General features: G+C 62.9%; 2 protein-coding genes across 10 annotated transcripts; one reads left to right on the top strand and one right to left on the bottom strand.

Annotated features, from left to right (window-relative positions):
• Positions 1 to 145: 145 nt before the first annotated feature.
• On the bottom strand, positions 146 to 26,191 carry CTNND1 (catenin delta 1). 9 transcript variants are annotated; one of them, XM_057430931.1, is made up of 21 exons: positions 26,173 to 26,191; positions 14,446 to 14,563; positions 13,376 to 13,684; positions 12,273 to 12,344; positions 11,837 to 11,995; positions 11,109 to 11,641; positions 7,047 to 7,510; positions 6,753 to 6,936; positions 6,359 to 6,476; positions 5,576 to 5,729; positions 5,164 to 5,181; positions 4,892 to 4,960; positions 3,435 to 3,562; positions 2,703 to 2,853; positions 2,277 to 2,469; positions 2,056 to 2,170; positions 1,452 to 1,539; positions 1,090 to 1,137; positions 856 to 953; positions 630 to 779; positions 146 to 440 (listed from the first exon to the last, which is right to left on the bottom strand). In XM_057430931.1, the coding sequence occupies exons 3-21, from the start codon at positions 13,568 to 13,570 to the stop codon at positions 429 to 431; spliced, it is 2,949 nt and encodes a 982-aa protein (XP_057286914.1). In that variant the 5' UTR covers positions 13,571 to 13,684; positions 14,446 to 14,563; positions 26,173 to 26,191; the 3' UTR covers positions 146 to 428. The 9 variants fall into 9 exon arrangements, with proteins under 9 accessions (XP_057286914.1, XP_057286915.1, XP_057286917.1 ...); XM_057430932.1 differs by lacking the exon at positions 26,173 to 26,191 and adding an exon at positions 22,579 to 22,596; XM_057430934.1 differs by lacking the exon at positions 26,173 to 26,191 and having other exon boundaries at positions 146 to 437; positions 14,446 to 14,601.
• Positions 17,526 to 27,555, top strand: LOC130610829 (collagen alpha-1(I) chain-like). The gene is made up of 8 exons (XM_057430929.1): positions 17,526 to 17,661; positions 18,600 to 18,872; positions 19,453 to 19,619; positions 19,730 to 19,867; positions 25,374 to 25,506; positions 25,593 to 26,029; positions 26,077 to 26,995; positions 27,251 to 27,555. Exons 1-8 carry the CDS (start codon positions 17,526 to 17,528, stop codon positions 27,553 to 27,555), a joined length of 2,508 nt encoding a protein of 835 aa, XP_057286912.1.
• The last annotated feature ends 100 nt before the right edge of the window (positions 27,556 to 27,655 follow it).

Raw genomic sequence — 27,655 nt, 5'->3', positions numbered from 1 at the left:
AACAAAAAGGTGGTGGCATGTGAGGTCCCAGTCTCCATCCCTGCAGACATCTGAGCAGAGGGAAGGTGTGGGAGAGAAGGCAGTTCCTGGTCAAGGCAGAGATCCGGAGTTCGTTTGCAGCATCCACGCCGGTTGATCCGGCAGAGTCGGGCTGGAGGAAGGAGGTGGTGGAGGATGGGGAGGAAGAGTTATGGGTCGAGGCGTCCCGGAACGGGAGGTGCAGTGGCCCAGGGGAGGCAGAGTCCAGGCTGCCCCTGGGCCCAGGCGTTTGGCTGGCGAATTGGCACCAACAGTCCAGCAGAAACTCCAGGAATAAGACAAGGTCAAAGTCGGTCCATTCCACCACAAAGTTATATATATATATATATATATATTTATATATATAATATATTATCAACCCAAACTGAGTGGAGGCGGGGAGGTCACAGCTAGATCTTCTGCTGTGGAGAGAAAGGGAAAGATGTCAGCATGCCTGAGGAGCAGGGGAGCAGCCAAGGTGTGATCATGGCCCGATGGTGATTGCAGAGATCAGCGATCAGAGCAGGACTGGGCTGGCCAAAGCACCCCAAGAGCACAGCAGAGGGATGTGTCACTCCTGCTCAGATTGGGCAGGACACCATGGGACATACCGACACGGGGGAGAGCACGGGAGCATCCTCCTGCACCTCCTCTCCCTCAGGCTGCAGTTCCTGCCCCTCCTCCTGCTGCAGACACACCGGGTTAGTGGGGCCGATGGAGCGGGGGGGTGTTAGTTGGGGGAGCCCACTTCTAACCTCCTCCTGCCAGCCAGGACAGTGATTGGTCATCTCCTGCCCCCAGCCCCACTCACATCCCCAGTCAGGAGGAGCTGCTCACCATCAAGGGCGCTGCCTTCACCGGCTCCATATCTCCAAGTTCACCAGATCTTTCCAGTGTCCTGCTGTGGTCCCGCTCATTGAGTGTGGAATAGCTGTCTGGAGCAGGAAAGGGGACAGTCAGTCATGTCACCTCCACGGGAGGCAGCATCATCCCCACAAGAGACGTGATCTCTGCCCCCTCCCAGCATACCAAGGAAGCAAGATGCTCCCACCATTCCAGTCCCAGTCCTACCTGGTCCCATGTTGCTCATCTGGATCTCCTCCCGGGAAGATTTCTTGTCTACAAGCATGGGAGAGCAGATCAGACACAGCCACAAGCAGCAGAGGAACCGCTGCCTACCCCAGCTACAAGACCCCAGACCCAGCTGCAACTGCAGCACTGTTGACCTAAGGACGCTACAGGATCCACATGAACATAGGTCCTTTCTAGCCCTGAGAAGCCATCTAAAGCCCAAATTGATGGCCTTGTGTGAGCAGCTGTGGCTGCCAAGAAAGTCAGGGCTGAAGAGCAGGGAGGGGATGAAGGCCCACTCTTCTGTGAACCCCAAGTGGAATGGTGACAGCGGGGACAGGCACTGCAGGGAAGGCACATACCTGATTTTTGGTTCCTGTCAATGAGAGGCAAGGTGCTGTCATCAAAGGAGTTGCCTCCCTGGGTCCGAGAGGCGTTGCTCAGGTTCACCTGGAGCATCAGACAGTGACCACTCACACCTTGGCCCAGACATTCCTTCCTGATCCACACATCCCACCCCTCCAGCCCCCAGCACCAGGACGGGCCCAGGAACCCTACCACAGCCCTTGAGCAAGGGGTGAAGCAACCAGAGGGTGCTGCAGAGCCCAGGGCTGCACCCACGCCTGAGTGGAGGTGGCTGGCTGGGCTGGGGCAGGACCCAGCCCTCAGCAAACAAGGACAGCCCCAGCCTTTGGGAAAGAAACTGAGCCCTGAAGAACCTTGCTCTTCAGCACTGCCACTGGCCTGCAGTCCTGCAAGCTCCCCTGCCTGCAGATCTGCAGCTTAGGTGCGACACACGGCTTAAAGCTCTACAGAGTGGTTCTTCCTTGGCTGGTCACCTCCAAGGGTGTCAGTCCCATCAGCAAGGTAAGAGCTGAAATCCACTATTACTGAGCTCCCGGAACACTCTCCTCCCTGCTGCAGGACCCCACCTCCTACCCTAGCCACAGCAGGGCATCTCCGTACCTGGAAATCTGACTTCTTCCAGCCTTCCTTCTCGAGGGGCTTCCGCAGCTCTTTGTATCCCCACACTGTCTGCAAGACGAGGGCGGCCGCTCGGACCTCTCGCTCGGAGCGGTTCCTAGAAAGGGGCGAAGGAAGAGATGTTTGGAGATACCCATGGCTGGGAGAAAGCTGCTGGAGAAGCCCTTCTCTGCCCCTTGCACTGTCCTTTGAGCAGAGCCTACCCAGATTTGTTGATCAGCACCAACTTTTCTATCCCCTGAGTTTCCCGCAGCTTCTTGGCAGCCTCAAGGTTGTCTACAATTACTTCATTGATGGTGTTGAGGATTGACACCACTGCATCCTCAGAGAGGTTTTTGGCTGGGGTCTGCTGGCCTCCAGGCAGGTTCTTCACTAGGTTGGGGATGGCATGTTTACCTGGGGAGGGAAAAGAGCTGGGCATGAGCAAGTGAGGAAGAGGTCTGCAAGAGAAAAATCACTGCAGAAGGACCAGCGACCAGTTCTGATGTCCCTCTCAGCACATGCTGCTCTGGGAGAGCAGCAGCAGACAGACACTGGACTGATGCCATGCCCACACACCTGCTCAGCTCAGGACGCCCCTGCATGACCCGGATGGATGGAGCCCATGTCCCACCCCGTGCAGCCCTCACCTATCAGCTCCTTGTTGCGCAGGTCCACAGCCAGGTTGCGCAGGGCTCCGGCTGCAGCTTTCACCACGCGCTCGCTATCGTGGCTCAGGAGGTCGGCGATGGCAGAGAGCCCCTTCTCCTGGCGCAGTGCTGCACGGATGCAGCGCCCGTACTGCAGGGCAGAGGCACAGCACATGGGGTCACCCGGGCAGGCACAGCCCCCCTGCTCCTGGGGACACCCAGGGAGCCTTCCCACCACCCTCATCTTGGGAACTGAGGGTCCTGGCTTCACCCACAGTGAGACTGCAAAGGTCCCACTCCTGTCCAAAAACCCCCCTCAACAGGCCAGGCAAGCAGTTTCCCAGATGGTCTTTCCATCCACACCACCAGAATGCATGTCCGGGATCTGTGCAGCAGCCCAGACCGTCATTCCCTGTCCCCAGCATATGGAAGAGAAGGAATGGCAGTTAGCCCGCTGCAGGTAGGGACACAGACAGGCAGCCTTTGGGAACCCACAAATGGCAGGGAGCACAGAGCCCTTAACAGCACAGGAGAGGCCTGATCCACACATGAACTGTGCTGTTAAACAGCCTTCCTGAGCAGGGAGCCCTCTACAAAGTGAAAAGCCTGAAACAGCAGAGCCGAGGCCATCCACAGCTCTGCTGGTACCCCATAGGCGATGCTCCCGCTCCCCAAAGCTCCTTCCCTACAGCACAGGTGAACATGGACAGGGCCAGCTCTGAAGGCACTCACCGTCCAGCTGCCAGCACACAGGTTCTGAATGGCTCCTGCCGAAGCCTCCAGGATGGCTGGGGTCTTGCTTTCCTTCAGCAGGGAGATGTATATCCGAACCACTTCTGGCTGGAAGAGGAGCTCGTAGCCTGCCAGAGAACAGGAAGGACTTACCAAGGGCTCTGCTCACATCTGACTAATTCCAAAGGGGCACTGCTGGGCAGCTGAGGCTGGGAGCATTGACCCAAGCTCCCTGCAGGCTGGATCCTGGGTATGGTGGGAACCAGTCTGCCCCCCCAGCCTCACCCCTGACTGCTGCTGCCCGGAGTCCCCAGTGCACTGCTGCAGTTCAGTTCAGAGACCTCAGGCTCACAAAAGGCCTGGCTGAAGTGCCCAGACAAGGGCATGGGCTGGGGCAAGCCTGGCAGCCAGGCGCTGTGCAGCAGGAGGAAAGGGGGGACACCTCGAACAAGCGGCCACCAACCCCACGCTGAAGCAGCTTGGGTTGAGCTCACCCTAAGACTGAAGGCACTGCTCTCCAGCTCCCGCTGCCCCAGCACGCGGGCAGGGATCAGGCCTTCAAGTACGAACTCTTTTCCATGGAAACACACACCCACAGGTGACTTGTAAGGCAGCAGCGAGACTGCACTTTACAGCTGCAAGCTGGAGTTTTCCACCTTGTTCTCTATTCTCAGCTGAGGTGAGGGACGTCTCCAGCCCCCAAAGACAGAGCAGGGGGCTCCTCAGGCTTCCACCAGAGATGGTGCTGACTCTTCCCACAGCCTGGGTCAGCCTGAGGAGCCACCACTGCCCACTGGAGCTGCTCACATCATCGCTTTCTTGCGAGTCTTCCAGCTTAACTCTTCATACCCCTGGGAGCAGCAGGGTCCTCCCAGGAACTACAGGGTGCTCTGGGGCAGAAGGAGCTGAATTCAAGCCCTGGACTAATGCCCACTGCTTGGGCAGCCAGCAAGGGCTGTGATTCACAGCCCTCAAGACATTGAGAAGCTTGTCCCTAAGGGCTTCTTGGCATGACCCTTCCTCACACTCATGCTGGAGAACACTTTTGGGCAGGGTTTAGGCTATAAATCCTGCCTGCTCTTCATGCCCAAAGGAGAAGAGCAGGAAAGAGGGCAAATGTGCTGCGAAGTCTGAGACCACCACCACAGAGGGCTCCCCCTCCCGGGGCTCTGTCACCAAGCTGACCCTCTGTCCCTAGGGCAATAGCTCCCTTTCCAGAAAGCCTGTCTCGAGGCAGCACTAACCTCCAAGCACAAGCAGCATTCTCACAACGTCTGTGCCAGAGCTGATGTTTTAACAGGCACTTGGGCAACCAGAAACACACCTCCTCCAACCCAAACCCCTGCCCAGTTGAGAGGCTCACTTTAATGGAGAGTTCTACTCACTCCCCTCCCAGACTGCTTGTGCAAGAGCAGCCCTGCAGAGCCCAGCCTTCCACAGACCCCCCAGGAACATACCTTTGGCTGGAGTTGCTCTTTTGGGAAAATCCACTGTTTCGGCACCAGGGTCTTCTGGGAGCTTTTTACCTTCAAAGGGAAAACAGAGGAGTCAGACACCTCTTCTCCCCACCCACCTCAGCCCAACAGCTCTTTGCCACTTGCTCCAAGGACAAGTCCAGAGGTGAGCTGAAGCCAAGCTACCAGCATGTAGCTGGGGCAGAACCAAAGCAGGCCAGAGCGAGCACCCATCGATCCAACCATGGGAGAAGTAGAACCAGGAGCACACTCACCTCTGGAGAACCACTCGTCTATTGGTGAAGCGGAGAGAAGGACAGGAGAGAGGGAAGGCAGGAGGAGAGAAGTGCCGACAGCATCATGGGGCAGATCATTTGGCAAGAAAGCAAAGGACGGGGAAGGGGCAAACAGGAGAGAAGGGAAGGTGTGGAGTTAGTGGCCATCTCTGCGTCACCATCCCGCCACCACAGAAACCCACCAGTAGCTTGTGTCAAATGCTTTGGGTAAGGCAAACAGTAGGTCCCAAAGCCAGGGGAGGCATGGGCCACTGCACCTCCAGAGAACTGCACTTTAACCCTCACACAAGAGATGCCAGAGAAGGAGCACAGAGACCCCAGACCACCCCCAAGCTCCACTGTCGAGATGTCTTTATTCCACCTCCCTCCACGCTGCTGCCACCACACAAACCTTTGCCCTTCTTGGCACCAAAGCAGCTCGCAGCATGGGGCCCGGCGCTGTTGGCAGGGGCCAGGGGTGTCTCCTGGTAGCGCTCAGCATGGGGGATCTCCCGGTGGACTTGGTAGGACAAGTTTCTCAGCAGGCACACACAGTTCTCCACCAGCTACAGACAAAACCAGATTTGGCTTGGAGCACCCATGCTCAAGTCATGCCCACGCCATGCCTGAGTGAGGTCCCCATCACAGCCTGCAACCTACAGCCAGGCCAAGGGAGTCTGATCTCGCCCCAGAGGGAGATTCAGCTCCACCTCCACTGCAGCACGTTCCCATCCCACACTAGGCATGGCCAGGTCTGTGTGCATGAGCTCATGCTCTGCCAGGCCAGAATCTTTCTGCCATGAGCATGGAAGCTCCAGGGAAAGGCTGAAGAAAAACTCAAGCCAAGGCCTTGTCAAGGCAGATCAGGGAGCCCTGAACCAAGGGATAGCACTATGGGGTGAGTGACACCAGCAGACTCCTGTGAGCGGAGTGCCAGCCACCTCCTGGTCAACGTGCCCAGGTCACACCCCACACAGGCCCTCTCTTCTCAAGTGGAGACTGGAGAAAGGCATGAGGAGCCTGGACTGGGCTTTCCCAAGCTGGTCCTGTCAGTCCAAGTCCCTCCCTGGTGAAGATTCCACCCACCCATTCTTCATCTGTCCTGGGATGAACCCAGCTCCAGCCACCATGAACACAGAACGCTACTGGAGCTGGCTGCCAAGGGCAGAGCTCTACACGTGCCCCATGCTGGTACCTTGCTGTCTGAGTCCTTCTGACCAATCTCAGACTGGACGATGTAGATGAGGGCATCCACCAGCCCGTCACACTCCCGCAGCTTCCGACGGGCCTCGCTCCGCTCCGAGCTCACATTCCTGGCAGGCAAGAGAGAAGCAGCATGGGAGAGAGAGCTGAGGGCAGGCGCAGAGCTGCCAGCACCCAGCAGAACTCAGACAGAGGAAAGCTCCTGAAGCGCTCCTTCACTGGGAGAACTCCTCCAAATCCAAGGACTGCATCACCAGGAGCTGCCCTGGGAGAGCAGCTGCCCCTTGGCAGCCCAAGAAAGCCACCAGGACCAGCCAAGAAGGAGTGTTACCACAGCCCCAGCCCACACCAGTGCTCCAGCAGCAGTTGGTAGCCCCCTCCCGTACCTAAGGCAGCCAGCGGTGTTGGTGAGCACCGACTCCCACTCGATGTGGCGGGGTTTAGAGTCCTCGTTGGGTTCCCTCTCCCAGCCTGAGCGGGGAATCACCACCTCATCGGTCAGAGCATGTAGTGCATGATCCACGATGGCCATCTTGATGGAGTCATGCGAGGACAGGTTCCACAGTGTTCCTGCAATGCCACAGGCAGGAGGTGATCAGACCACAAGGGCTTAAAAAAACCTCACACTGTGGATCCCTCACCCAACAGATGAGCCCCTGCTCTCCTCCCTCAGCCATTACCTGTGATGACCTCCGTGAGGTCCATGTCATGGGCCTTCCGCAACAGGCGAACCAGAGCAGGCACCCCATCGCAGTTCTTGATGGCAATCTTGTTGTCTTGGTCCTTGCCGAAGGAGATATTCTTGAGGGCTCCGCAGGCACCGTAGTGCACCTCTTTCTTGGGGTGGTCCAGCAACCCCACGAGCACAGGAATGCCCTTCAGCTTGCGCACCTCCGTCTTCACCTTGTCGTTGCGGTAGCAGAGGTGCTGCAGGTAGGCGGCCGCGTTGGACTTGACGGTGTCCAGGCGGAAGCTGAGCATGGCGATCACCTCCGGCAGCTCCGGCTGGCGCCAGCTCCCCGCGCCGGGGCCTCCCTTCCGCAGGCTGTCCAGGCTGGCCAAGCTGCCGCGCTCGTGCTGGGCCAGGGGCGCCCAGTAGTACCGGTCAGGAGCCACCTCATCCACCAGCATGTCCTCGTAACTCCTGCCAGAGAACACAGCGGCGTCAGCGCGAGCCTCGGACCGGGGGGGGGTGCTGAGCCCCCTCCAGGATGGGCGGAAGAGCACACGGCACCTAGGCACCTCCAGCCCCATCAAGGCTGGCAGCCAGGCAGCACAGCAGTGCTGGGCACCCTCCTCCTCCCCACACAGGATGCAGCTGCAGGAGGCCACCCTCGGGCATGCCCAGGCCTGCTCAGGGAGCAGGCGATTGTTCCACAGGAGAAGGCAGCCCCAGGAGCTATTCCGGCCCCTCCCCACGCACCGGGCTTAGGGCAGAGGCTGGACCCGGCTCTCCGCATGACCTCCAGGGAGGCAGGAACCAGCCCCGAGGCACAGAAGCCATGCGGGGCTGTGACCACTAGAGGGCAGGTTCATCCCAGCGCGGTGCTGAGACACATCCCTCGCCCAGGAGCTCCGCAGCCAGCGCCCGGCACCGCACGGGCACAGCGGGCTCCCGGGGCCGCCCAGCTCCACGAACCATGGCGACGCCCGGCGATGCACACAAGTGGCACTGGCTGCCCAGGGACAGGCTCAGCCGCGCATCAAGGTACTGCAGGCATCAACCTCGCTGCTCCCAACTCGGGCACAGGGAACAGCGGTGCTCCCACAGCCCCTTGCCCTGCTGGAAGTTCCCAGCAGCATCGGGAATGAACCCCAACAAGCACATGGAAGCTGAACGCACAACTGCTGCCCCAAGGTGACACTGGACACCCCAAACATGCACCCCCAAAATCCTGGGTTCTCACCCTAATTCTGTTGTCACTGACAACCTAACCCTTCCCCAGCCCGGCCAAGGGATCCAGGGATTTTCAGCAGAAGGGGATGGGAGGGGATTTGACACTTAAACGAGGGGCCTGACCCCTGCTGTCACCGGGCTGTGCCAGGGCACCAACAACACACGACCAAGGTCCAGGGTGAGGCACCATTCCCAGCTCACATCTGCCCTGGGCACTGCTCGGCAACCTCCTGAGCTCCCAGATGAGGCTCCGGCAGCAGGGAAAGCTCCACCAAGGATGACAACAGGTTCTGCTCCCTGCACCTCTGCTTCCTGCGGCCTCTGTCATTGCACTTCCCAAAGGCACTGGCCCCGTGTGGCAGCCACCCCGGTGCTGCCGCGGGTGGTGGCAGCAGGCTCTGAGGTTGGCTGTCAGCAAATCCCTGCAAGGAACGGCTGCTCCGAGGTGCTGAGCAGCCCGGCCATGCCAGGGAGTCACTCCCGTGCCTGTGGGGCATGGAGCGAGTGCACGGTGCCTCCCCCACCCCCCTCCATCCCACAGCAGGACAGGGCAGCAGCAAGACCATGGCACAGGGTGCCCAGAGAAGCTGTGGCTGCCCCATCCCTGGCAGTGTTCAAGGACAGGTTGGACACAGGGGCTTGGAGCAAGCTGCTCCAGTGGAAGGGGTCCCTGCCTGTGGGAGGAGTTGGAGCTGGAGGAGCTTTAAGGTCCCTTCCCACTCAAACCAGGCTGGGATTCCATGATTCTAAGATGCAGGCAGGTGCCAGCACTGCAAAGAAGCCACCCAATACTCACCAACACAGCCCAGCTGGCCTTGCTCCCACACCCCAAAAGGGAGCTCCTGCCCAGCCCCAAGGGCCCCTCAGTGCCAGATCCCTCCAGGGATGGGGCTGTCCGGGAGGGGGAAGCACACCCTGTGCTGCCACTGAACCCCCTTCTCTCTGCCCCTGCAGAGAGGGAGCTACAAAAGGAGCCACAAGGGAGACCCGTGTGCTGTGTGGCCACGGCGTGACCCCGTGCCTGGATAGCTGCTGCCTTGAAGGAGGCCATTAACAGCCAGTCCCCTGCTCAAGACAAACAGCTCTGGGGCAGGGGGATGCTGATCGTGCTGTTTCATTCCTGCAATGGTAACTGAGAAGCAGGGGACAAGCCAAGCTCAACAGCGCCTGGATTCCACAGATTGCTGTGATGGTTATCACAGGGGGAGGGAGAGCCTGCTCATGGGCCACATCAACCTTTCTTCCATACCCTACCCATTGCCCATCCTTGCAGGACAAGGTGACAGCTCCACCAGAGCTGCTTCTTGGCTGTGGGACATTCTCCCTCTGCTGTGACCCAAGCCCCCCAGTGTCCTGCCTGGCCGTAGCTCCTGTACCTGTCTCCTGTTCCCGTCCTCCAGGATCTGGAAAGGTGGGAGGAGAATGGACACCACCCAGCTCAGCATAGAGGGCTTATGGTCTCAAAAGACCACACAGATCAGGCGCCTCAGGGAGGGCTCCTGCTCCTGTGTTTCGGGTGGGACATGAACCCAGGGAGGGTTTGCAACCCAGGGTGCCTTTTGTATATGCTGGCATCCCCTTCCCTTGCAGCCCCAGCTGGAGCAGAGCAGCCACAGGTCAGACACTTGCTTAACCCCCCCTGCCCAGCTGCTCGCTGCAGGACCCATGGCCACGGGCTCAGAGCAGCCGCCGTTGGCTTCTCCAGGCTGCCCGTTGGGCACAGGCAGCTCCGTGGGCACAGGCCTCAGATGCAAGGGGGGGAACCCCTCGTGAGAGCAACCGCCCCGACTGGTTCAGCACAGCAGCACACGCCTGTGCTGGCACTGCCCAAAGGACAAAGCTCCTCCTTCAGCCCCTAGGGAGCTGCCCTGGATTTGCAGTGCATGCTTCAACCTGGGCGGATCTCCGGCAGTGGGTGGCAAGAGCCTCCTTCCCCTGGGTCTCTCTCCTGCCTATGTTCTAGCTTAAGCAGCTTGTGCTCGGCCTTACCTGTCTCCCCCTGCCCAGGGTGCTAGATGTACATCCATCCCTGTCTGGGACCCATGCTCAGCCTCTCTCTCCATTTGTACCTCACCACCCTCCCAACCGTCCTCCAGCACCTCCCCAAACCCCACCTGAGCCGAGGCTTAAGCAGGCAGCAGCAGTGCCTGTGCAAGAGACAGAGTGGGCACAATACATCAGCCTATAGAGCTGTTGCCTCAGGGATGCAACATTCCAGGATGGGGCCACATGCTGGCAGGACAGTGCAAGGACCACCCGAGCCCAAGGGCAGCCCCAGCCTCGTGGGGCACTTGCTCAGAGCCCGGCTGGGGGAGCCACCGATCACGCACAGACAAGGGAGGGGGAGAAGCTGCTGGTGCTGAACAGGTTGAGCCACTTCTCGCAGCCTGCAGGTGAGGGCTGGTGAGGTCCTGGCCGTGCTGCAGCAATGCTGTCTCCCCAGGGCACTGCGGGGCTCAGCACCACTCCCAGGGCTGCTGTGGGGCTGCGCCACGCATCAAGCATGGCTCCCGCAGGATAATGCCAGCTGGGGCGCCAGTGAACTTGCCCTCCCACCAGAACGGGTGGCACAGAAAGGGAAGGGCCTGGAGCTACATCCAACTGCCCAGTGGAACTCCTTGCTGCAGGAAGAGCAGCTCAATTGGCAACCAACTTTTAACCACCAATTAAGCAGGCAATTAGAAGAGGAAGAAAGCTTTCTCCTGCATGAGCTGAGCTTCCTCCTGGATGCACTTTCTCCTACACGTGCTGCGCCTGACTCAGCTCGTGCCTTTGTCTCTGCAATCCTCCTTCCTCCAAAGAGGGTGAAGTGAGAGGGACCCCACAGCATCCCCCCTCCCTGTACCTGAGCCGCCGGCGGGGATCGGATGGGGTCCCTGCCCGTCGGGCTGTGCCGTAGTCGGACATGAGCCCGTAGTCCGCATCGTCGAAGCCCACGCTGCGCTGGTCATCCTCCAGGCCATACGGCTCGGGGTGGAAGTGGTTGAGGTCCATGTTGCTGCCCCCGACGCGCACTTGAGGCTGGGGGCCATAGATGTCCTGGCGGCTGGGGGCCCGGTAGGTGTCCATGGAAGGGCGGTAGCGCTCGTCAATGCGGGTGATGCGGGACAGGCTGCCGTAGCTGTGGTCGCTGCCCGGGTACCCATCCTCGTAGGGGCGGCCATAGCCATCAGGGTAGTGGTAGTTCCGAGGGAGCGTGGCTGTGCCCGCCTGGCTCAGGAACCCACCCGGGCCCCCGCTCCCGTTCTTGCGGAAGTTCCTGTCCATGGTCTGGACGTAGTTGCTGGTGACGGGGGAAGTCTCCAAAGGCAACCCGTCCGGCCCCACCGGCACCTGCTGCACCGTCCGGGTGGTCACCGTCTTCACCACTTTCTTCACCTAGAGGGATGGACGCAGGACACATTCCTGTCAGGAAACCCACCACAGCCCCGCATCCCTGGACTCCCCTTTCAGGCAGATTTCACATCCCTGTTTCAGCTCATGTAGCAAGCTGGCTGATATCACGGTGTAGCATCCCAGCCATCGGGTCCCTGGCCAAAGCCCTGCCCCTCCATGCTGCGCCCAGGCCTGTACCGTAGTCTCTGTACGCCGGGTTGTCCCATCATCTGATGTCTCCACAGACACGACCGACATGGCCCCTTCTGGGTCCTCCTCCATGGTGTATGTCTCCTCCACAATCTGGCCGGGGTCCTGCATCCTGGGGATTGTGCTGTACAAGAGGTGGCTGTGGTCCTAAGGGGAGCAAGGGGCAGGCAGTCAGGCCCCCACTGTCAACATGGGCCTCCCTGGGATCAGCCTGGTAAAAGATCTCACCTCTTGGGGAGCCCCGGTATCCTCCTGCATGAGAACAGGTACCAACAATCCCACACCAAAGCCCCTTCAAGCCAGGGTGGCCACATCAGAAACACAAGTCCCCCTCTCCCAGGTAGGGTGGAGACACTGGAGTTCTGCCCTGCATCCCCAAGCCAGCCGGCAGGCTGCTGCAGCCAGAGGGCTCAGCTCCCCTTACCTGTGGCCCGTTGAGCTTTAGATCTTGGTATTTCTGCCTTTCCAGGTCAGCATCGCCCAAGAAACGGCCGTTCTGAAACAAAGAGCACCACAGCAGGCCTGTTAACTGCACTGATCTCCCACTGCTGGGATGCCATGTACCTGCTCCCCCCTTCCCTGCCAGGCCCTGAGCAGGCCACCTCCTGGATGTGACAGCCACCCAGCGCACACCCCATGTGCCACCCCCAGGACAGGCTCACGTTCCTTGGGGCCTGTGTGACATGCAGCAAACCACCCCATTCCAGCCTGACATGAGTTGGAGAACACATCATTCAGCCCCAGCACTCCTGATGGAATGGCCCAGACCCCTTCTTGCTCCCGGCACAGCCCTGGAGACCTTCCACATCCTCCGGGCCAGGCAGGACCGCAAGGGAAAAGCACAGCTGCTTGGTGGCTGTTGCAGGGTGCTTCTGTTGGACCCCTCCCCTGCCCAGCCCACACATCCCCTACAACCACCTTCCACAGCCAGCAAGGGACCCGCCTCCTGCACACCGCCACGCACCAGCCCTCCGAGCACCCCTCTCCACAACAAAGCCCAGGAAAGGAAGGACAGGAGGAGGGAGACCTCAAGCCAAGGCAGATGAAACCACACTTCCAGCCCTGCAGAAGAGAGATCTCTCCCAGCCCTGGTCTGGCTGTTTGGGGGATAAACAGAAACTCCAGGGACTCGCCCATTGTCACATGAGAGGGAGACAGACATGCGCTTCCCCACAGCTATACACCAGTCCCTGCAGTTCGACCACCTTCCAAGAAGCTGAGTGGGATGGGGAGCAAAGATGCCCCAGTACTGAATACAGCCAGCCTCTGACCTCCTTGAAACCAAACCAGAGCTGGCCTGGCAGCAAGACACTCCAGGTCTCCAGACCCTCTTCCTTCCCACAAGGCTCTGGCTTTGCACACCCCCGGTCACCTTCAGCACCATCAGTGTTCAAGAGCAACCTAAGCCCTCCTCCACCTCACATCCAAGCAGGGCCAACGGAAGCGCCCAGGGCTGCCCGCACCGAGGAGGGCTGACGTGGACGGGGGCTCTGGGAGCCTCCGCAGCCCCCACTGCCAGGGCTTTACCTGGTGCCGCCGGGGCAGCGTGCCGTTGGCCAAGCCCGGGCCGGCGTCCTGCGGGGAGACCCGGACCCGCTCCAGCTGGGCTGAGACGTGGCGCCGCTCCTCCTCGAGCGCCCGCGTCAGCTTCTCGAACTGCGCCTCCTGCTCCTTGACAGAGGCAAGGATGCTGGCGGTCGACTCCACCTCCGAGTCGTCCATGGGTGCCGGGCGCCCAGGGTGGGATGGAGGGCACAGGGAGGCACAAGCAGAGGCGGCTTGGCGTCAGGCGAGGGGAAGAAAAGTGAGCCAGAAGGGCAGGAGCCCCTCTCTGCACTGCATGTGATTTGGGAAGGAAGGAGGGAGAAGAACGGTCAGAAGAGACTGATTTCAAGGAGACAGATCCTCGGAACAGGGAAAAAATGATCTCGTGGCATTCCCACCCATTCCCACCCACCAGCAAGCTGGCAAGAGGGTTCTGGGGCAGCACAGCCCAGGCATAACTTGGATGTTCCTTGCCCCAGGATTTAAGCTTGAAGAAGTGGCACTTTGGGTCAGAAAGTGCTCCCCCATCACAGCAAGCAGCCAGGGTCAGAAGAGCTGCTCTGTGCTGGGGAGGTTCCCTCTTCCCACAAGGGGCCTCCTCAGGCCTCACAGAACCGCTGCTCTCAGGGAGGGGAGGGCAGGTCCTGGGGCAGAACAGGGGATACTCCTGGAGAATGAGAAGTGACCCGCGTCCTATTATCTCACCAGGGAGGTAGGGAGACGCTGTCACTTATATGCTCCCTCTTCCCCAGTGTGATACAAGGTGGGGGCACAGCCCCCACAACACAGCTTTTACCTGCCCAGGAAAGGGGACAAAGTGGGAGAGAAGCCCCCTAAAGAGGGCCCCATGAGTCCCTCTGCTGCCAATACTCCCCACCCTCCAGCTTCTCACAAGGGTTCTTAAGGCTGCAGCTTCCCCAGGAGGTGCTCAGCCCACAGATCTAGGGATGGTCACTGGCCAGCACTCCTCTAACATCCCCTCCCCAGGAAGGGCAGTGAAGCAGCACACCCCAATCAACACATTGACAAAGGCAATATCGTTCCATACAGACCTGTCAGAGGAGGAAGTTCAGGTTTGATTGCAAAGGCACGGGACAGCCAGGTCTAGACGCAGAGAGTCATGGGAGGAATAGCCCAGCCACCACAGTGAGGAAGCAGGAGGGAAGAGAGCTGCAGGGACAGCAGGAGGAGGTCAAAGTCACACACGCGAACGCAACGCGAAGGTGGGGAGGAAACGGCCGGGACCGGGCTCTTCCCTCCCACCCCTCTGCGCTGGGGGACAGGGACGGAGCTGGAGCCGGGGCCGGGGGGTTCCCACAGCAGCCCCCGGCCGCTCCCTCCGCCGGGGCAGCGGCACAGGCGGGCGGGCTCAGCCCGGCCCTCGGGGCCCGCAGCCCTGCCCGGGCCCGCGCAGGCGTGCGGGGACTCGCCCGCGGCTGCTTTCCCACGGTGCGCGGCAGCGGCGCTTCTGGGGGTCAGAATTAACTCCCTGGAGGTGTCCACACGGAACCCCTCTGGAAGTGACCCCCCCTCGCACGCAGGCAGCCCTGGCCCTGACCACCGCGCCGCACAGCACCATCCATGAAGCCGGGTTGGTTTGCAAGAGCCTCAGCGCACCCAAACGTCCGCTCACCAGCACCCTGCTATCTGCCCTCACCAAAAGCCCAGCGCTTCCACCCATGCCCATGTGTGCCCATGGAGCCGCGGCACGTGGACCCCAGCCGGGCTGGGATCCTCGCTGCCCAGCCCGCACCCCGGAGGAGCAGGCACGACTCCGGGTCCAGGTGCCCAAGCAGGCTCCTGAAGGTTCCCAGACGCGACTCCTGGCTCTTGCGCGGGTTTTCCACCCCTCCCACCTTGCGACAGGTCCGCCCCGAGGCTTTTTCCAGCGCACCGACTCCCCAAGCCTTGTATGGAGATGCAGGGGCAGCTCTGACCCTGCTGCTGGAGGTCCCACCTGCCCCGTGGCTTTGCAAGGGATCCTGCTCAGGAGAGGCCTGGTGCCTCCCACAGCTGCGCTGACGCATCCGACTCTCACCCTTGAGTCACACGCTCAGTTTTGGTGGGCATCCACCCAAAGCACCCCAAGCAGGGGCACAGACCTGGGGCCTCCGGGACCCACTGGAGGTCACTGTCACCCATATGGACATGGGGCAGGGCTGCAGGGCCCAGCTCTGCAGGGAGGCACGGGGGAGAGGCAGCCTGGACCCACCGGCACCGGCCCTCAACCACAGGACAAGGGAACATCTTGCAATGTCCCAGACTTATCCATCAGGTCAGGGGTGGTCCTTCCCCCCCACACACTGCAAACACCCAGAATCCTGCCAGAGCCCCCCCAGCTCGTGGTGATTCACCTCCAGTGTGGTGTTTCACTGAGCCCTTTTAAAGACAGGAACAGCCACTGCAGAGGAGATCCTCCTCAACACGACCTTGCCGGAGCAGCTGTGCTCCTAACACCTTCCCAGCCAGCCCTTGACCATCTCAATGCAGAAGAGGCAGATTTGGGGGTGTGTGAGGATGGAGCCAACGCGCTGGCCTCAAGGGCAGATATAGCTGAGCCCCTGCTCTCGGGAACAGGCTTCACTTGCTGGCAAGCAGCCTCAGCAGTGAGCAGCAAGTGCAGAGCAGCGGGGTTGGTATCTGTGGGAAGGCACAAGAGAGCCAGCAACCCCAGCAGATCCCTGCTGCCCCACAGTCAGCAACGCTGCCCCAGCACCACGTCCCCAGCTCTCACATCCCCCTGGGAACACAGCCCGGAGAATGTGGAACTAACAATGAAGCTTGCAGGGCCCTCATGGGCCCCAGATAAGGGGCCAGAGCAGCCAAGGCTGTTTCCTTCCCGTTCCTTCCACTGGGAGTAAACACAACAGCAGGGGGAAGGAACAGGACAGGTCCCTCGCCCACCAGCTCTCCCTGTCCCCTGCACTCACCAAGGCTCCTCCAGCCCAGGCAAGAGGATGTGTGGGGACACACAGAGGGCCCCCCTTCCCCTTTGGGCCCCCAGACCAGAGCAGGAAGCCTCAAGGAGAGGAGGCAGCCAAGGGGCTTTTGAGAGCCCTTCGCATCAGGGCAGGCACAGGAGGGGCTGGGGGGGGCATCGCTCTGCAAAGCCATGGACACGGAGCAGCTCAGGAGCAGCCACCGCAGGGTCACCCCGGGATCAGGGCTGGAGCTGTCCCTGCATACCTGAGCAGGGGCACAGCTCCAACACGGACCAGCAGAACGGGGGTACCCGCGGCCAGGGGGGCTCCCCCAGCTCCGCTCCTGGGGCCGCCACCACCAGCACCGCCTCCTCCCTCCGCACTCGTCCCAGCCATCGAGTCTCCATCGATCCGGGATTAAAGACATAATTACTGAGAGGCAGTGCCAGGTCCAGAGCTGGAGCCGGCGCTGCCCGCAGCCGCCCGCCAGCAGCACCCCAGCGGACTGGCACACAGAACCCCTCGGGCAGGGGCTTCGCTGCCTCCCGGAGCTCATCTGCAAAGCAAGGCAGGGAGGGGGGCAACAGGAGAGCCCCGGCCAGGCAGCCCCCTAGTGAGAGCCTGCAGCCAAGCACTCCGGATCCCACAAGGGTGACATTCCAGGGATCGCTTTGCGCCCATTCCCCCCCCTCCTGCCCAGCCTCTGAAGAGACAACTACAGAGCATTCTCCAAAGCCAGACCCTGACAGTCGCTGCCTTCTCATCAAGAGAGGCACTCGCTGACACACCCGGCACTTAAAAACCCAGCAGCCAAGAATAGCTGAGCTGGCTCCGGCCAGGGCAAAGCCAAAGCCTGGAGACAAAACACACCCCAGCAGCTCCTGCCCCGGGTGGCCATCGGGACGAGGGGACCCAGGGACCTGCACAGCTACCCAGAAAGCTTCACACCCAAATCCCTCTGCCTTGCCTCATCTCACAGCTTCCTGCTTGCAGTAAAGGCTTGGTAGCCACCAGAACAACACCCTAAACCTAACCAAGCCCTCCAGAGCTCTCCCCTGAGAGCAGCCCTAACATGGCACTGTCCTTCCAGAACTCCCAGTCTGCTTCCCAGTGGGATCCCAGAGCAAACCCTGGGTCTCGAGAAACAACCCCGAGGGCACAGGCACAGCCCTGCCCAGCTGGAGCCCACCTGCACCCACGGCTGCCAGCGGATGGGTTCGAGCCTTGTGAGGGCTCCTCACCAGAAGCGCTTCCCTGTCAGCCACAGAGCTCAACCCAGGGCCCAGGACGAGCCGGTGGGTGGGAAATGGGACACCACAGGCCAAGGAGAAGGCCAGGGTCTGGCAGGTAAGACACAGGCAGGAGGTCCGGCAGACAGCACCCACTGCAGCATGGGGCACCCCCAGCACACAGCCCCCTGCCTGGGGCTGCCCGAGGACCGGCTCCAGCCCTGCTCTGCCCTGAAAACCTATTCCTGCTCCAGCACATCCGCTACACAAGAAAAATGACAGCGCTGCTCAAGCAGCTGGCCTCATCCTGCCACACTGTGGGGCTTAGAGGGGAGCCAGGAGCTGCCTGCCCCTCGAAAGCCATCGACAGCTCTCAGCACCAGACCCCGGCCTCCAGAGAGACAGGAAGCAACAAATTCTGCTCCTGGTTCCAGTTGCCATCATGATGCACTTAAAAAAACCAGAAACCCCATCAATAATTCAAGCCTGCAATTGCCCGAGCGCTTGCAGTGCATTACACTTGCTTGCTCTGCACAGGTTCACAGCCCTGCTAATTCACCACAGACTTCTGGTCAGTCTCAATTAGCTAAAAAATAAATGAGGCAGCATCTCTGGCACCGTTCCACCCCCCTAAGCACAGGGTCCAGGCTCACCTATCAGCCCTCAGCCTGCCCGAGGTGGCAAGCACCAGCACTAGCCAAGCACAGCGGGTGCTGGGCAGAGAGCCCACGAGCCCCAGCTCCTCCCACCTTGCCTGCCCCAGTGCTCAGCTCAGGGGAGCGCTACAGGCCTCAGTCACGGGAAGGGGACCCCTGATGGTGGGCAGGAGCTCCCACATCCCTACGTGGGCCATGGAGAGCTTTGGCCATGGCTGTTTCTCAGCCAGCACCCAGAGGCAGGACCATGCCCACCACAGAGCAGCACCCCAGGCAGGGACCCTCCTTCCACTGTGCAGGGCAGCTTGCTCCAGCTCACGGCCAGCTCTGCCCAAGCCCTGCCAGGCCCCGGTGCTCCCCCGTGTCCTGCCGAGGCCCTCAGCTGCGCCTCTCCCCGCAGGCGGGTTGGGGAGCACCGGACTTCGGACAACGGCAGCTCCCGCGGGCGGGTCAGACACCGCCCCGGGCTCCGGCCTGCCCCATCCCAGCGCCGGGAGCGGCAGCGGGCACGGAGCCGGCAGCCGCTCGCCCCCGCCCAGCGCGCCCGACTGGTTGGACCGGCAGCGGATGGCGGCCTCGCCTGCCGCCCCCAGCGCCCGGGCGCGCTGGGAACACCGCCCTGCAGAGAGCAGGGAGCCGCGGAGGTGCAAGCAGCGACACGGCACCGCGCCTTGTGAGGGAGCGGGCCCGCGGCCAGCGCGGCGATAAGGAGGCAGAGATAAGGGCAGGGCGCGGCGGCTGGGCTGGGGGAAGCAGCGTGCGCATCGTCCCCCTAGCACGGGGGGCCGAGGAATGAACAAGACCGTTCGGGTCCGCGGGATGGGTCCGGACACAGCCGAGGGTTGTGAAACAGTGCGCTGATCCCGGCCCGGCCCGGCCCGAGGTCACCGGGATGAAGGAGGAGGCGGCGGGAGACAGCAGCAGCGTGGGGTCAGCCCCAGCGCCAGGCCTGCTCCACCTGCACGCCAGCGGCCCGGTGGACTCGGGGCACCCCTGAGAGCAGCCGGGACACGGCACCGGATCAGATCCTTCCCCCCGGGCTGGGCAGAACTGCTGCCATCCCCTGCGCCGGCCCCACGGCAAGCGGGACACAGAGCTCGCAGCAGCGCTTGTGGGGCAAAGAGGCTGGGCCCCCCCCCCGGTAGGAAGGCAGCCGAGCCGCAGGGCTCCAGGCAGAGGCTATGCACCCGCAACTCCAAACAGGTTGGCCACAGGGCCAGAACTTTTCTGCCAGCAGCATCCCGCTGCCCCAGGTCGCCCCAAAACCCCCACTCCCGCTGGGAACCGCTGCGTGGGTGCCCCCACCCCGGGCCAGCAGCGAGGCCGGGTCCCCGGCACCCAGCCCCGCAGCTCGCACCCCCGGGCCCAACGCATTCCCATGCCGAGCGCTCGGCAGCACAAAGGCGGCTCTCTGTGCTCGGTGGGAATTCGCAGCTGAGCGCTCGGCAGGGACAAAGGGATTTCAGAGGCACATCCCCAGCCGGCCGCCTGCCTCCCTCCCCCCGGCGTTCCCGTTTCCTGTCACAGTAGCACCAGACCTCGGGGGCGCAGCAGCAAACAAACACCCAGCGTCGGATTCCGGGAACGGGGCCAGAGCATTCCCGGGGCAGGCCACGCTCCGGCAGGCAGCGGGTCCGGCTTCGCCCCGGCGGCCCCGCGGGGCCCCAGGTGAGCGGGGGTGATCCAGGGCAGCAGCCACCGCGATGGGGACGTGAGGTGTCCCCACGGCCACAGGGCTCTGCTGGCACCCGGGGTGTGCGGGTGGTGATGCAGCCCTCGGGCTCAGCCACACCAGCACCCTGCCCCGCACCCAGCTCTCCCCAAACCCACCCCAGGCTAACTTTCCCACTCAGCTGCTTCACTCCCGCGGCAAAAGCAAACATGAGCTGGGCTCTGCACAGATAAGGGCTGTGCCGGCAAGGCCCAGGGAGCAAAGTCCCTTCCATGAAAGAGGAGACTGCAGCAGTGTGGGGACAAGGGCAGGGCAGATGCGGTGAAGCCGCTCTGATACCCTCCGATGCTGTCCCAGGGCAGATTTAGCTCCTCAAGAGTTCATGTCTGTCCCCAGGCAGTGAGGCCACAGCCCGGTGGCCCACATTCCCAGCAGGATTAAGGGAAGCCATCCTCCCCTGGGCCACGCGCACAAGCATTCACAGCAGGCATCCACCCTGCACAGCCCCTGCCAGCAGAACCTGGGATGCAGAGCTGCAGGACCCGGTGCCAGCCCAAATAAGCACTTAGATTTGGGTCCCTTTCCCTGGCACAGCCCTCACTGCAGTCTCTATATCCTTCTTCCCAGGAAAGGCACTTGAGCTCATTTCCTCTCCCAACACCTGCAGCCATGCTAGGCCCCAGCACCCAGTCCCGACCAGTGCACAGCGTCACAGGACTGGAAGCACAGTGGGAACTGCACCCCTGGGCTCATCCAGAGAGCACCCGGCACCATCCATCTGCCTGCCCTGCAAGGACACTCAAGCCACCAAGGAGCCACAAAGCACTGGGTGCAGGAGCAGCCCGCGGGACATTGCTGGGGTGCAGCCAGCCAGGCAGAGGCAGCAGCAGCTGGACCCCCCTGGCACAGCACCCACTGAGGTGACCTCCTCAGGTGCCTGCTCCCTAACAGCGGACAGGCCAGAGCCCTAGCACGGAAGGAAAAGCCACTGGAGAAGCATAAGGCAAGAGCCAGGGACTGAATCACAGCTGGGGTGGTGCAGGGGCTGCTGCCCCGCAGCGTAACAGCCAGGTCCCAGCACGGTGCTCCAAGACCCTGCAGTGCCCATGGCCACGCATGGTGCACACACACAGGCTGGCACGAGCCAGGGCTCCTGAACAGCAGCAAGGGACAAGCAGGCCAAGCAGTTGCTCAGGGGCCAGCAGGACTTCACCCTACCCCAGAGCCCTGCCCAAACTGCTAGCTGGTGCCACATCTGGCTGCTGCTCCCTGAGAAGTGGCTTCCCAGGCTCCTGCCCGAGCTGAAGGGAAGGAAACCTGCGTTTCCTGGTCAGACGGGAGGTGACATCGTGACTTCCCTTTCCTGTAAGCCTCTAAACACGACGTCCTGCCAAGGGCCTCTCCCCCCCACCCCCAGCCCACACGCAGACACCCTGGAACCAGGCTGGGATCACCGGGCACAGGCACCACTAGCCTGGCCCCAGCCAGGTCAGCACATTGCACCCAGGAGACCAGACACCCAGCCTGCTTGCTGGAAGCGCCCTGCCCCTGGGGAACACACAGGAGGGCTCCTCGTCTGTGCTGCTACCACATTCTTGCCCAGGGCTGGGAGTATCCTAGGAGCAGAGGCTGAAAGATGCTGTTTTCCAGCCCCAGGAGGACACAGCTGTGCTCACCATGCCCCAGCTACCTGTAGGGGCACCAACAGCCTATGCCCAGCACATCTGCTCACCAAGGCTGGAAGTGAGCATGCGCTGCCCAACCAGCATCCCCTCACACCCCTCAGTTGCTCACCTGCACAACTCCCCCCAGCCAAGAAGCACACAGTCACACACCTGAACCACTGCAGTGTTCCCAAGGCTCCCAGAGGCAGGATGGAGGCATTCCTGGGAAGCACAGCCACAAACCCCTCCTGGACCAAGGCTGCTGCCACAGCTTTGCTCCTCAGGCCCATCCACCCCTCCCTGCCCAGGGCAGCTGCCCTCACTATCGAAGGGGAATGGAGAATGGAAGTGCTTTTCCACCCAAGGCAGCTGCTGGCGACAGGCAGAGATGAAGGGGGAGCAGGTTTCATGTGTGCCACCCCAGTGTACTCTAGAGGGGAGCTGCAGGGCCCCGGGAGCTCCCTCCTGCACGGAAACCAGGGAAAAGGAGCAGCAGAGTGGCAGGGCTGGAGCAGGCTCCCCACAACCCCGCAGGATCCCTGCTGCAGCCGTCCAGCTGCCCCTGCTCCCCAGCAGAGCCTGGTGCGCAGCGCTGGGATGACACATCCCGGTGCCCGCACTGGAGCCAGGCAGCGCCGGCAGCTCGGCGAGCTCCAACACGCCCCAGGAATGTGCTCCGGCACCGGGCAAGGGCCCTGCCAGCGGCGCAAGCACGGCACGGCCCACCCTGCCCTTCCCACTCGGAAAAACTCGTCTTTGCAGTTCCGCGAGCTCCCTCCCACCGCTGCTACCCGTGTGCCCGCGGCCCCACTCCAGCACAGAGCACGAGGAGGGGCAACACCGGGATGTGGGAGCTCTCCTTGGGAAAGCCCATCCCAGGCACCAGGCGAGAGCGGGGCGATGGGAACACACAGGGCTGGGGCCAGCAGGCCCCTTCCTCCCTCCGGTCCATGTGGACCCAGCTCCCCAGAGCCTCCTGGGGTGCTCCAGCTCCCACCTCGCTGCCGGGAGGAACCCCCAGCCCCAGGTACTCGCTGTCCTACCCAGCGTGGCGAGGGGAGAGCAGCTCCTCTTGGTCCTTGTGGAACGTGGCCCATGCAGGGCTCCCGATGCCCCCAGGTTCCCCGTGCCCACAGCCAGCAGAAGGAAGCCCGTGAACTTTGAGCTGCATTAGCTGGAATTGGGGCCAACGCCCCATGGAGCTGGGGCTGGGATGAAGGAGCAGGGGCAGGTCCTGCCCCTGCTGCCACCAGAGCGACCCAGCCCAGCCTGGTGCAGAGGGGACATCCCCCAGCACCCCTGGAGCTGCACATGTCTGACAGGCCCTCCCAGGACAGCAACACCTTGGCCAGGCCAGAGAATCATGGAATGGCTTGGATTGGAAGGGAACTTGAAGCTCCTCCAGCTCCAACCCCTGCCACGGGCAGGGACCCCTTCCACTGGAGCAGCTCGCTCCAAGTCCCTGTGTCCAACCTGGCCTTGAACACTGCCAGGGATGGGGCAGCCACAGCTTCTCTGGGCACCCTGTGGCAGCACCTCAGCACCCCCATAGTGAAGAGCTTCTGCCTTATACCTGAATCTCCTGTTTCAGTTTGAACCCATTCCCCTTTGTCCTATCGCTCCAGCCCCTGATGAAGAGTCCCTCCCTCTCCAACATCCTTGTAGCTCCCTTCAGACACTGGAAGATGCTCTGAGGTCTCTACACAGCTTCTCTTCTCCAGGCTGAGCAGCCCCAATGTTCTTAACCTAGGAGTACAAGGGGATTTACTCCCCGGGCTCACGTCCCTTCCCCAGCTTGCCCAGACCCTTCCGTATCTGTGCTGGAAAGCCAGTGGCCCCTGGCCTGGACCATCACCTCACCGAGCCTGCTCTGCTGTGTGGTGCAGCCAGCCCATGCACCCATGCCCTTATGAGCACCCCAAAAGCACCTCCACAGCCCCAGAGCTACCCCGAGACACCAGAGCTCTGGTGACACAAAACCAGTCCTTCCATCAACACCAACATGTGGGCAATGAGCTGCCAAAATGAGACATCAGCCTGGGCCAGGTCCCCCACCTGCGCTGGCACAAGCATCTCTGCAGTGGGTGCAAGCTCTGCAGCACAAAGTCACTGTGGACCCGCAGGATGGGGACAAGCTCTGGGGCACACACTGCTTCTGTCACTGCCCTCCTGCAGGGCAGTTCATGTCCCTGGGCAGAGGGATGGGGGGAGCCAAGACTCCCCCCCACCTCGGCCAAGGCCCATACACACCAGGCATCCCACTGCCGCCTCCAACCTGCTGCTCTGGGCTGGAAACAGCAGGGCGGCCAGCCTGGTTCAGGGTTCACCCATCCCAGCACCACGCCTGGCAGCTCATGCTCCTGAGTCACTGGATGGCCCCACACCCCGCAGCCACCTCCTCTGCCCCTCCGCACCACAGGGGCGGTTTTCCTGTGGGTCACACAAGGAAGCAGCAGCCCCCGCTTCCTCCACGGGAACTGGGGACAGGAACAGCACTGCAGGAGGACAAGGTCCCGCTCCCACCCAGGAGCCCACAGCAGGCTGAGCTCACACGGGAACAGAACGGGAGCTACTCCTCAGTGCAGACGCTGTGTGCAGTGAGCAGGGGACAGGGCGAGCTGGGGGGACAGGCACCCCTGTGCAGAAGCAGCTCCAGCAGCACAGCACTGGCCCTCCCGGATGGAAGGAGGCGGATTAGCAACAAGCACAAGACAGGCAGGAGCCAGACGGACTCATGGCCCTGCTACTGCTGGGAGTTTCCAGACAAGAGCTGGCTCCAAGAACCACTTCCCCCCCCAGCAGCCTCCTCGATGACACACAGCAGAGAGAAGGTTGTGGCCACCTTGGGGAAGTCGAGGACTTTGGTCAAGAGCCGGTAAATCCAGCCCCTTTCCAGCAGCATTCCTGCACTCCGGCCTCCTGCACTGAGCCCACGTCACAGGCGGAGCTGCCTGAATCACCAACAAGTTTGGGCTTTGTCACCGCATCCAGGCAACACCTGCTGCCTTTTATGGACCAAACCAGCTCTGGGTCCTGCTCCCCTGCCAGAGGGGCTGGGATGGGGCAACAGCCACTCTGCAAAGGGGGGTTTAGAGCCGGGGAGAGCTCTGCACTGCCCTGCAGACAGCACCACTCAGCCTGGGACAGGATCTGTCGTTGCCAGCAGTAAATGAGAGACAGTTCTGAGGGGTTGTTGGGAAAAGAAACCAAGAGATGGAGCTAGCCCTCTCCCCTGAGGTCACACACATTGCTAAGCTATTCTGAGAAGACAACAGCCTCCCAAGCATGGGCCAAGCCAGGCTATTATTTTCTAGGTGTCCTAAAACCACCCCCAGCGAAGATACAACGGACCAACGTCTTATCTCCATGCCAGAGGGTGGAGGAGGGAAGGGATGAGCGGTAACCCAGGCGCAGAGACGCCAGCTGCGGTCTGGGCTGGAGCATCGCCTGACTCCCAGCCCATCCTTAGGGAAGAGATGGCCTCGAGGGCTCCTCAACCACAAGGACTGGGGCCTGACCTCCATGTCAGAAGGGAGGAGACTCAGCCCAGACAGCCCCAGCACACTCCACTGAACCAGCTTTCATCCTCCCACCCCTCCTATGAAGGCTCCACGCCAGACTCCAGCCAAGGCTGCACACTGCAGTCCCTCCCGCAGCAGAGTCCGGCCACAGCCCGTCCCGTGGAAGCACAGCAGTCCTAAAACCTGCCTTTTCTTCTCTAATGCACAGGAGGAACCAGGACAGGCAGGACCCTGCCCCCGGGAAGCGCTGGAGCAGCACGGAGCAGGGAGGTCACCCTGGGCAGGACCAGCGATCACCCTGCTCTGGCTCTTCCCAGTACCCGCAGCCCTACACGGATCTGCCGCACACTCAGCCTGTGCAGCCAGCCCTGACCTCACCTACCACCGGCAGGAGGTTCCCAGAGCAGGGAGTCCAGGAACATGAACGGAGGCATCAAGCAGGAGCTGCAAGTACCAAGGGCCTGGTCCCCACAGCGCGGAGCTTCCCCTGCTCCGTGCAACGCCCAGGACAAGCCCGTTCTCAATCCCACTCCAAGAACTGGGCAGCAGAATCCAGAAGCACCCGCACAGCACAGGGGACAGCAGGACTGCAGTTAGACCCCTCCCCGTCCACTCACCAGCAGCTGGGCAGAAGCCAGCACAGGGCCGGGTGCCGCAGCCCTGGTACAGCAACCTTCAGCCCCACCACGGGTTCCCGGCTGGGGAGGGCAGCCCAAGTAACACCCGGTGCTCCTGTGCTGCCGGCGCCGTGCAGAGCCCGGGCCTTTGTGGAGGGGAAGCTCCGCTGCCCCGGCTCGGAGCCGCGGGCACAGCGGAGCCGCCCGTGCCTCGCACACTCCGGAATCCCTCAGAGCCCCCCAAGCTCTCACCCATTCACCCCCAGCCGAGTCCCTGCGGCGCTGGCGGGGGAGCGCCCGCGTTGCAGGAGGCGAAGCCGCAGAAGGGCACCGACTCCGCACAAAGGGCGCCGGGGGTAGGCCGCTGAGCTGACAGTGCAGCCGGACCCCAGGCCCGGCCCAGCCGGGTCGTGCCTCGCCTGGAAGCCTCTCGGCATCACCTGCTCCCCGCGGCTCCACCGAGCCGGTTCTGAGCGTCCAGCTCTCTAAGGGGACGTACCCCGGAGGAGCGGGGACGCCTGCTCCGCGCACACTCGACCCTCCTCGGGCACTCCAGCCCCTTCCCTGCCAGAACAAAGGCGCGGAGAGAGCACACACCGGGAGAGGAGCCCGTCCTGGGCCGGGCAGAGGCGAGCCCGGGCTGCCGAGACGGGGCTACCCCGGGAAGCAGAGCCGGAGCCCAGTGCCGTGCCGGGCAGAGACCCGCGGCGGAGCCGAGCGCCGACCCTCGCACAAAGGGAGCGGGGGGGGCGGCCACCGGTGCTGGCCGCGGGAAGCTGGCACACGGGCTGCCTTTGTTCCGGGCAGGGCGGGCGGCGGAGGCGGGCCGGCACCGGGCGGGGAGCGCGGCCCAGCCGCCTTTGTGTCGCCCCCCTTGGGCTGGGTCCCGCCAGCGCCCCCGCCAGGGCCGGGCACCGCCGCTCCGCTCCGGCTGGCCCTTGGGGAGCGGCCTCGCCTCGCTCCAGGCTCCCGGGCGGCGACGGGACTCGGGGTCCCGGCACCGATCGGGCCCGGCGGGAAAGCGCAGCCGGGCCCCGGCCCCCACGGGAAGGCGCGGGGTGGGCGAGGGCAGGCCCGGCCCCTCTCCTGCCGCGGGGGGGTGCGGCTCCCGACCGGCGCCGGCTGCGGGCCCGGCTCCCCTCCCGTCCCCTGTCCCCGGGCAGCGGCGCGGCCACGACAGCGGGACTCACCGTGGCCGGGCTCCGGTGGCGGCGTTGGGGGCGGTCCCGGCCCGCGGGGCTCCGCGGCGGTGGCGGAGCGCGGCGCTCGGCGGGGCTCGCGGCGGGTGCGGGCGGTGGCGGCGCCGCGCGGGGCCGGGACCAGTGCGGGCGGAGGGGTCGGGTCGGGCCGCGCCGCTCCCGCACCTAAAATGGAAGTTGCTCCGGCGGGGCGGGGCCGAGCCTCCGCCCCCTGACGTCAGCGCGCTCCGCGACCCCGACCCGCCAATGGCGGCCGCGCTGAGGGCGGGAGAGGGCAGCGCCCGAGCGGGGATGGGGGGGCGGGTCTGTGCCCGGTGAGGTCCGAGCCCCGCGGGGTCCGCTCCCGGTGCGCGCTCCCGAGCAGGGGCTCCCCTGCAGGCACAGGGCCCACCCGCGGGATCCTGCCTCGGGAGCGGTCCCGGCCCCGTGCCGCTGTAGCAGCGCAGCCGCGTGACGTCGCGCAGGGCTGCGGACCCACCGGGGGTCACCGCCCGCCGCAGGCTCAGGGAGCCGCTGTGGCCGGAGCTCGTTCTGGGGCATCACCGCGAGCCCCGCACCAGCGCTTGGCCCTTGGAGCTCGTTCCCGGAGGGCTCCGTCCCCGCGCCCCCACCGCTGCGTCCCTCGGGCTCTTTCACCCGAGCCGTGGGCGCGGGACGAGGCGCAGCGGGGGTGCGGGCTCTGACCCGCAGGCCCCGCCGCGGGCAACGCGGCCCGTGCTGGGAGGCCCCTCGCACGGGCCGAGCCTCGTGGTCGACGCCAGGACGGCAGCACGGGGCAGGGCT

The sequence above is a fragment of the Pezoporus wallicus genome, unplaced genomic scaffold (genome assembly GCF_028554395.1).
Source record: "Pezoporus wallicus isolate ANWC-B61680 ecotype Strahan unplaced genomic scaffold, APGP_CSIRO_Pwel_v1 contig_14259, whole genome shotgun sequence".
Taxonomy (NCBI): Eukaryota; Metazoa; Chordata; class Aves; order Psittaciformes; family Psittacidae; genus Pezoporus; species Pezoporus wallicus.
This window is presented reverse-complemented; position numbering and strand designations above follow the sequence as displayed.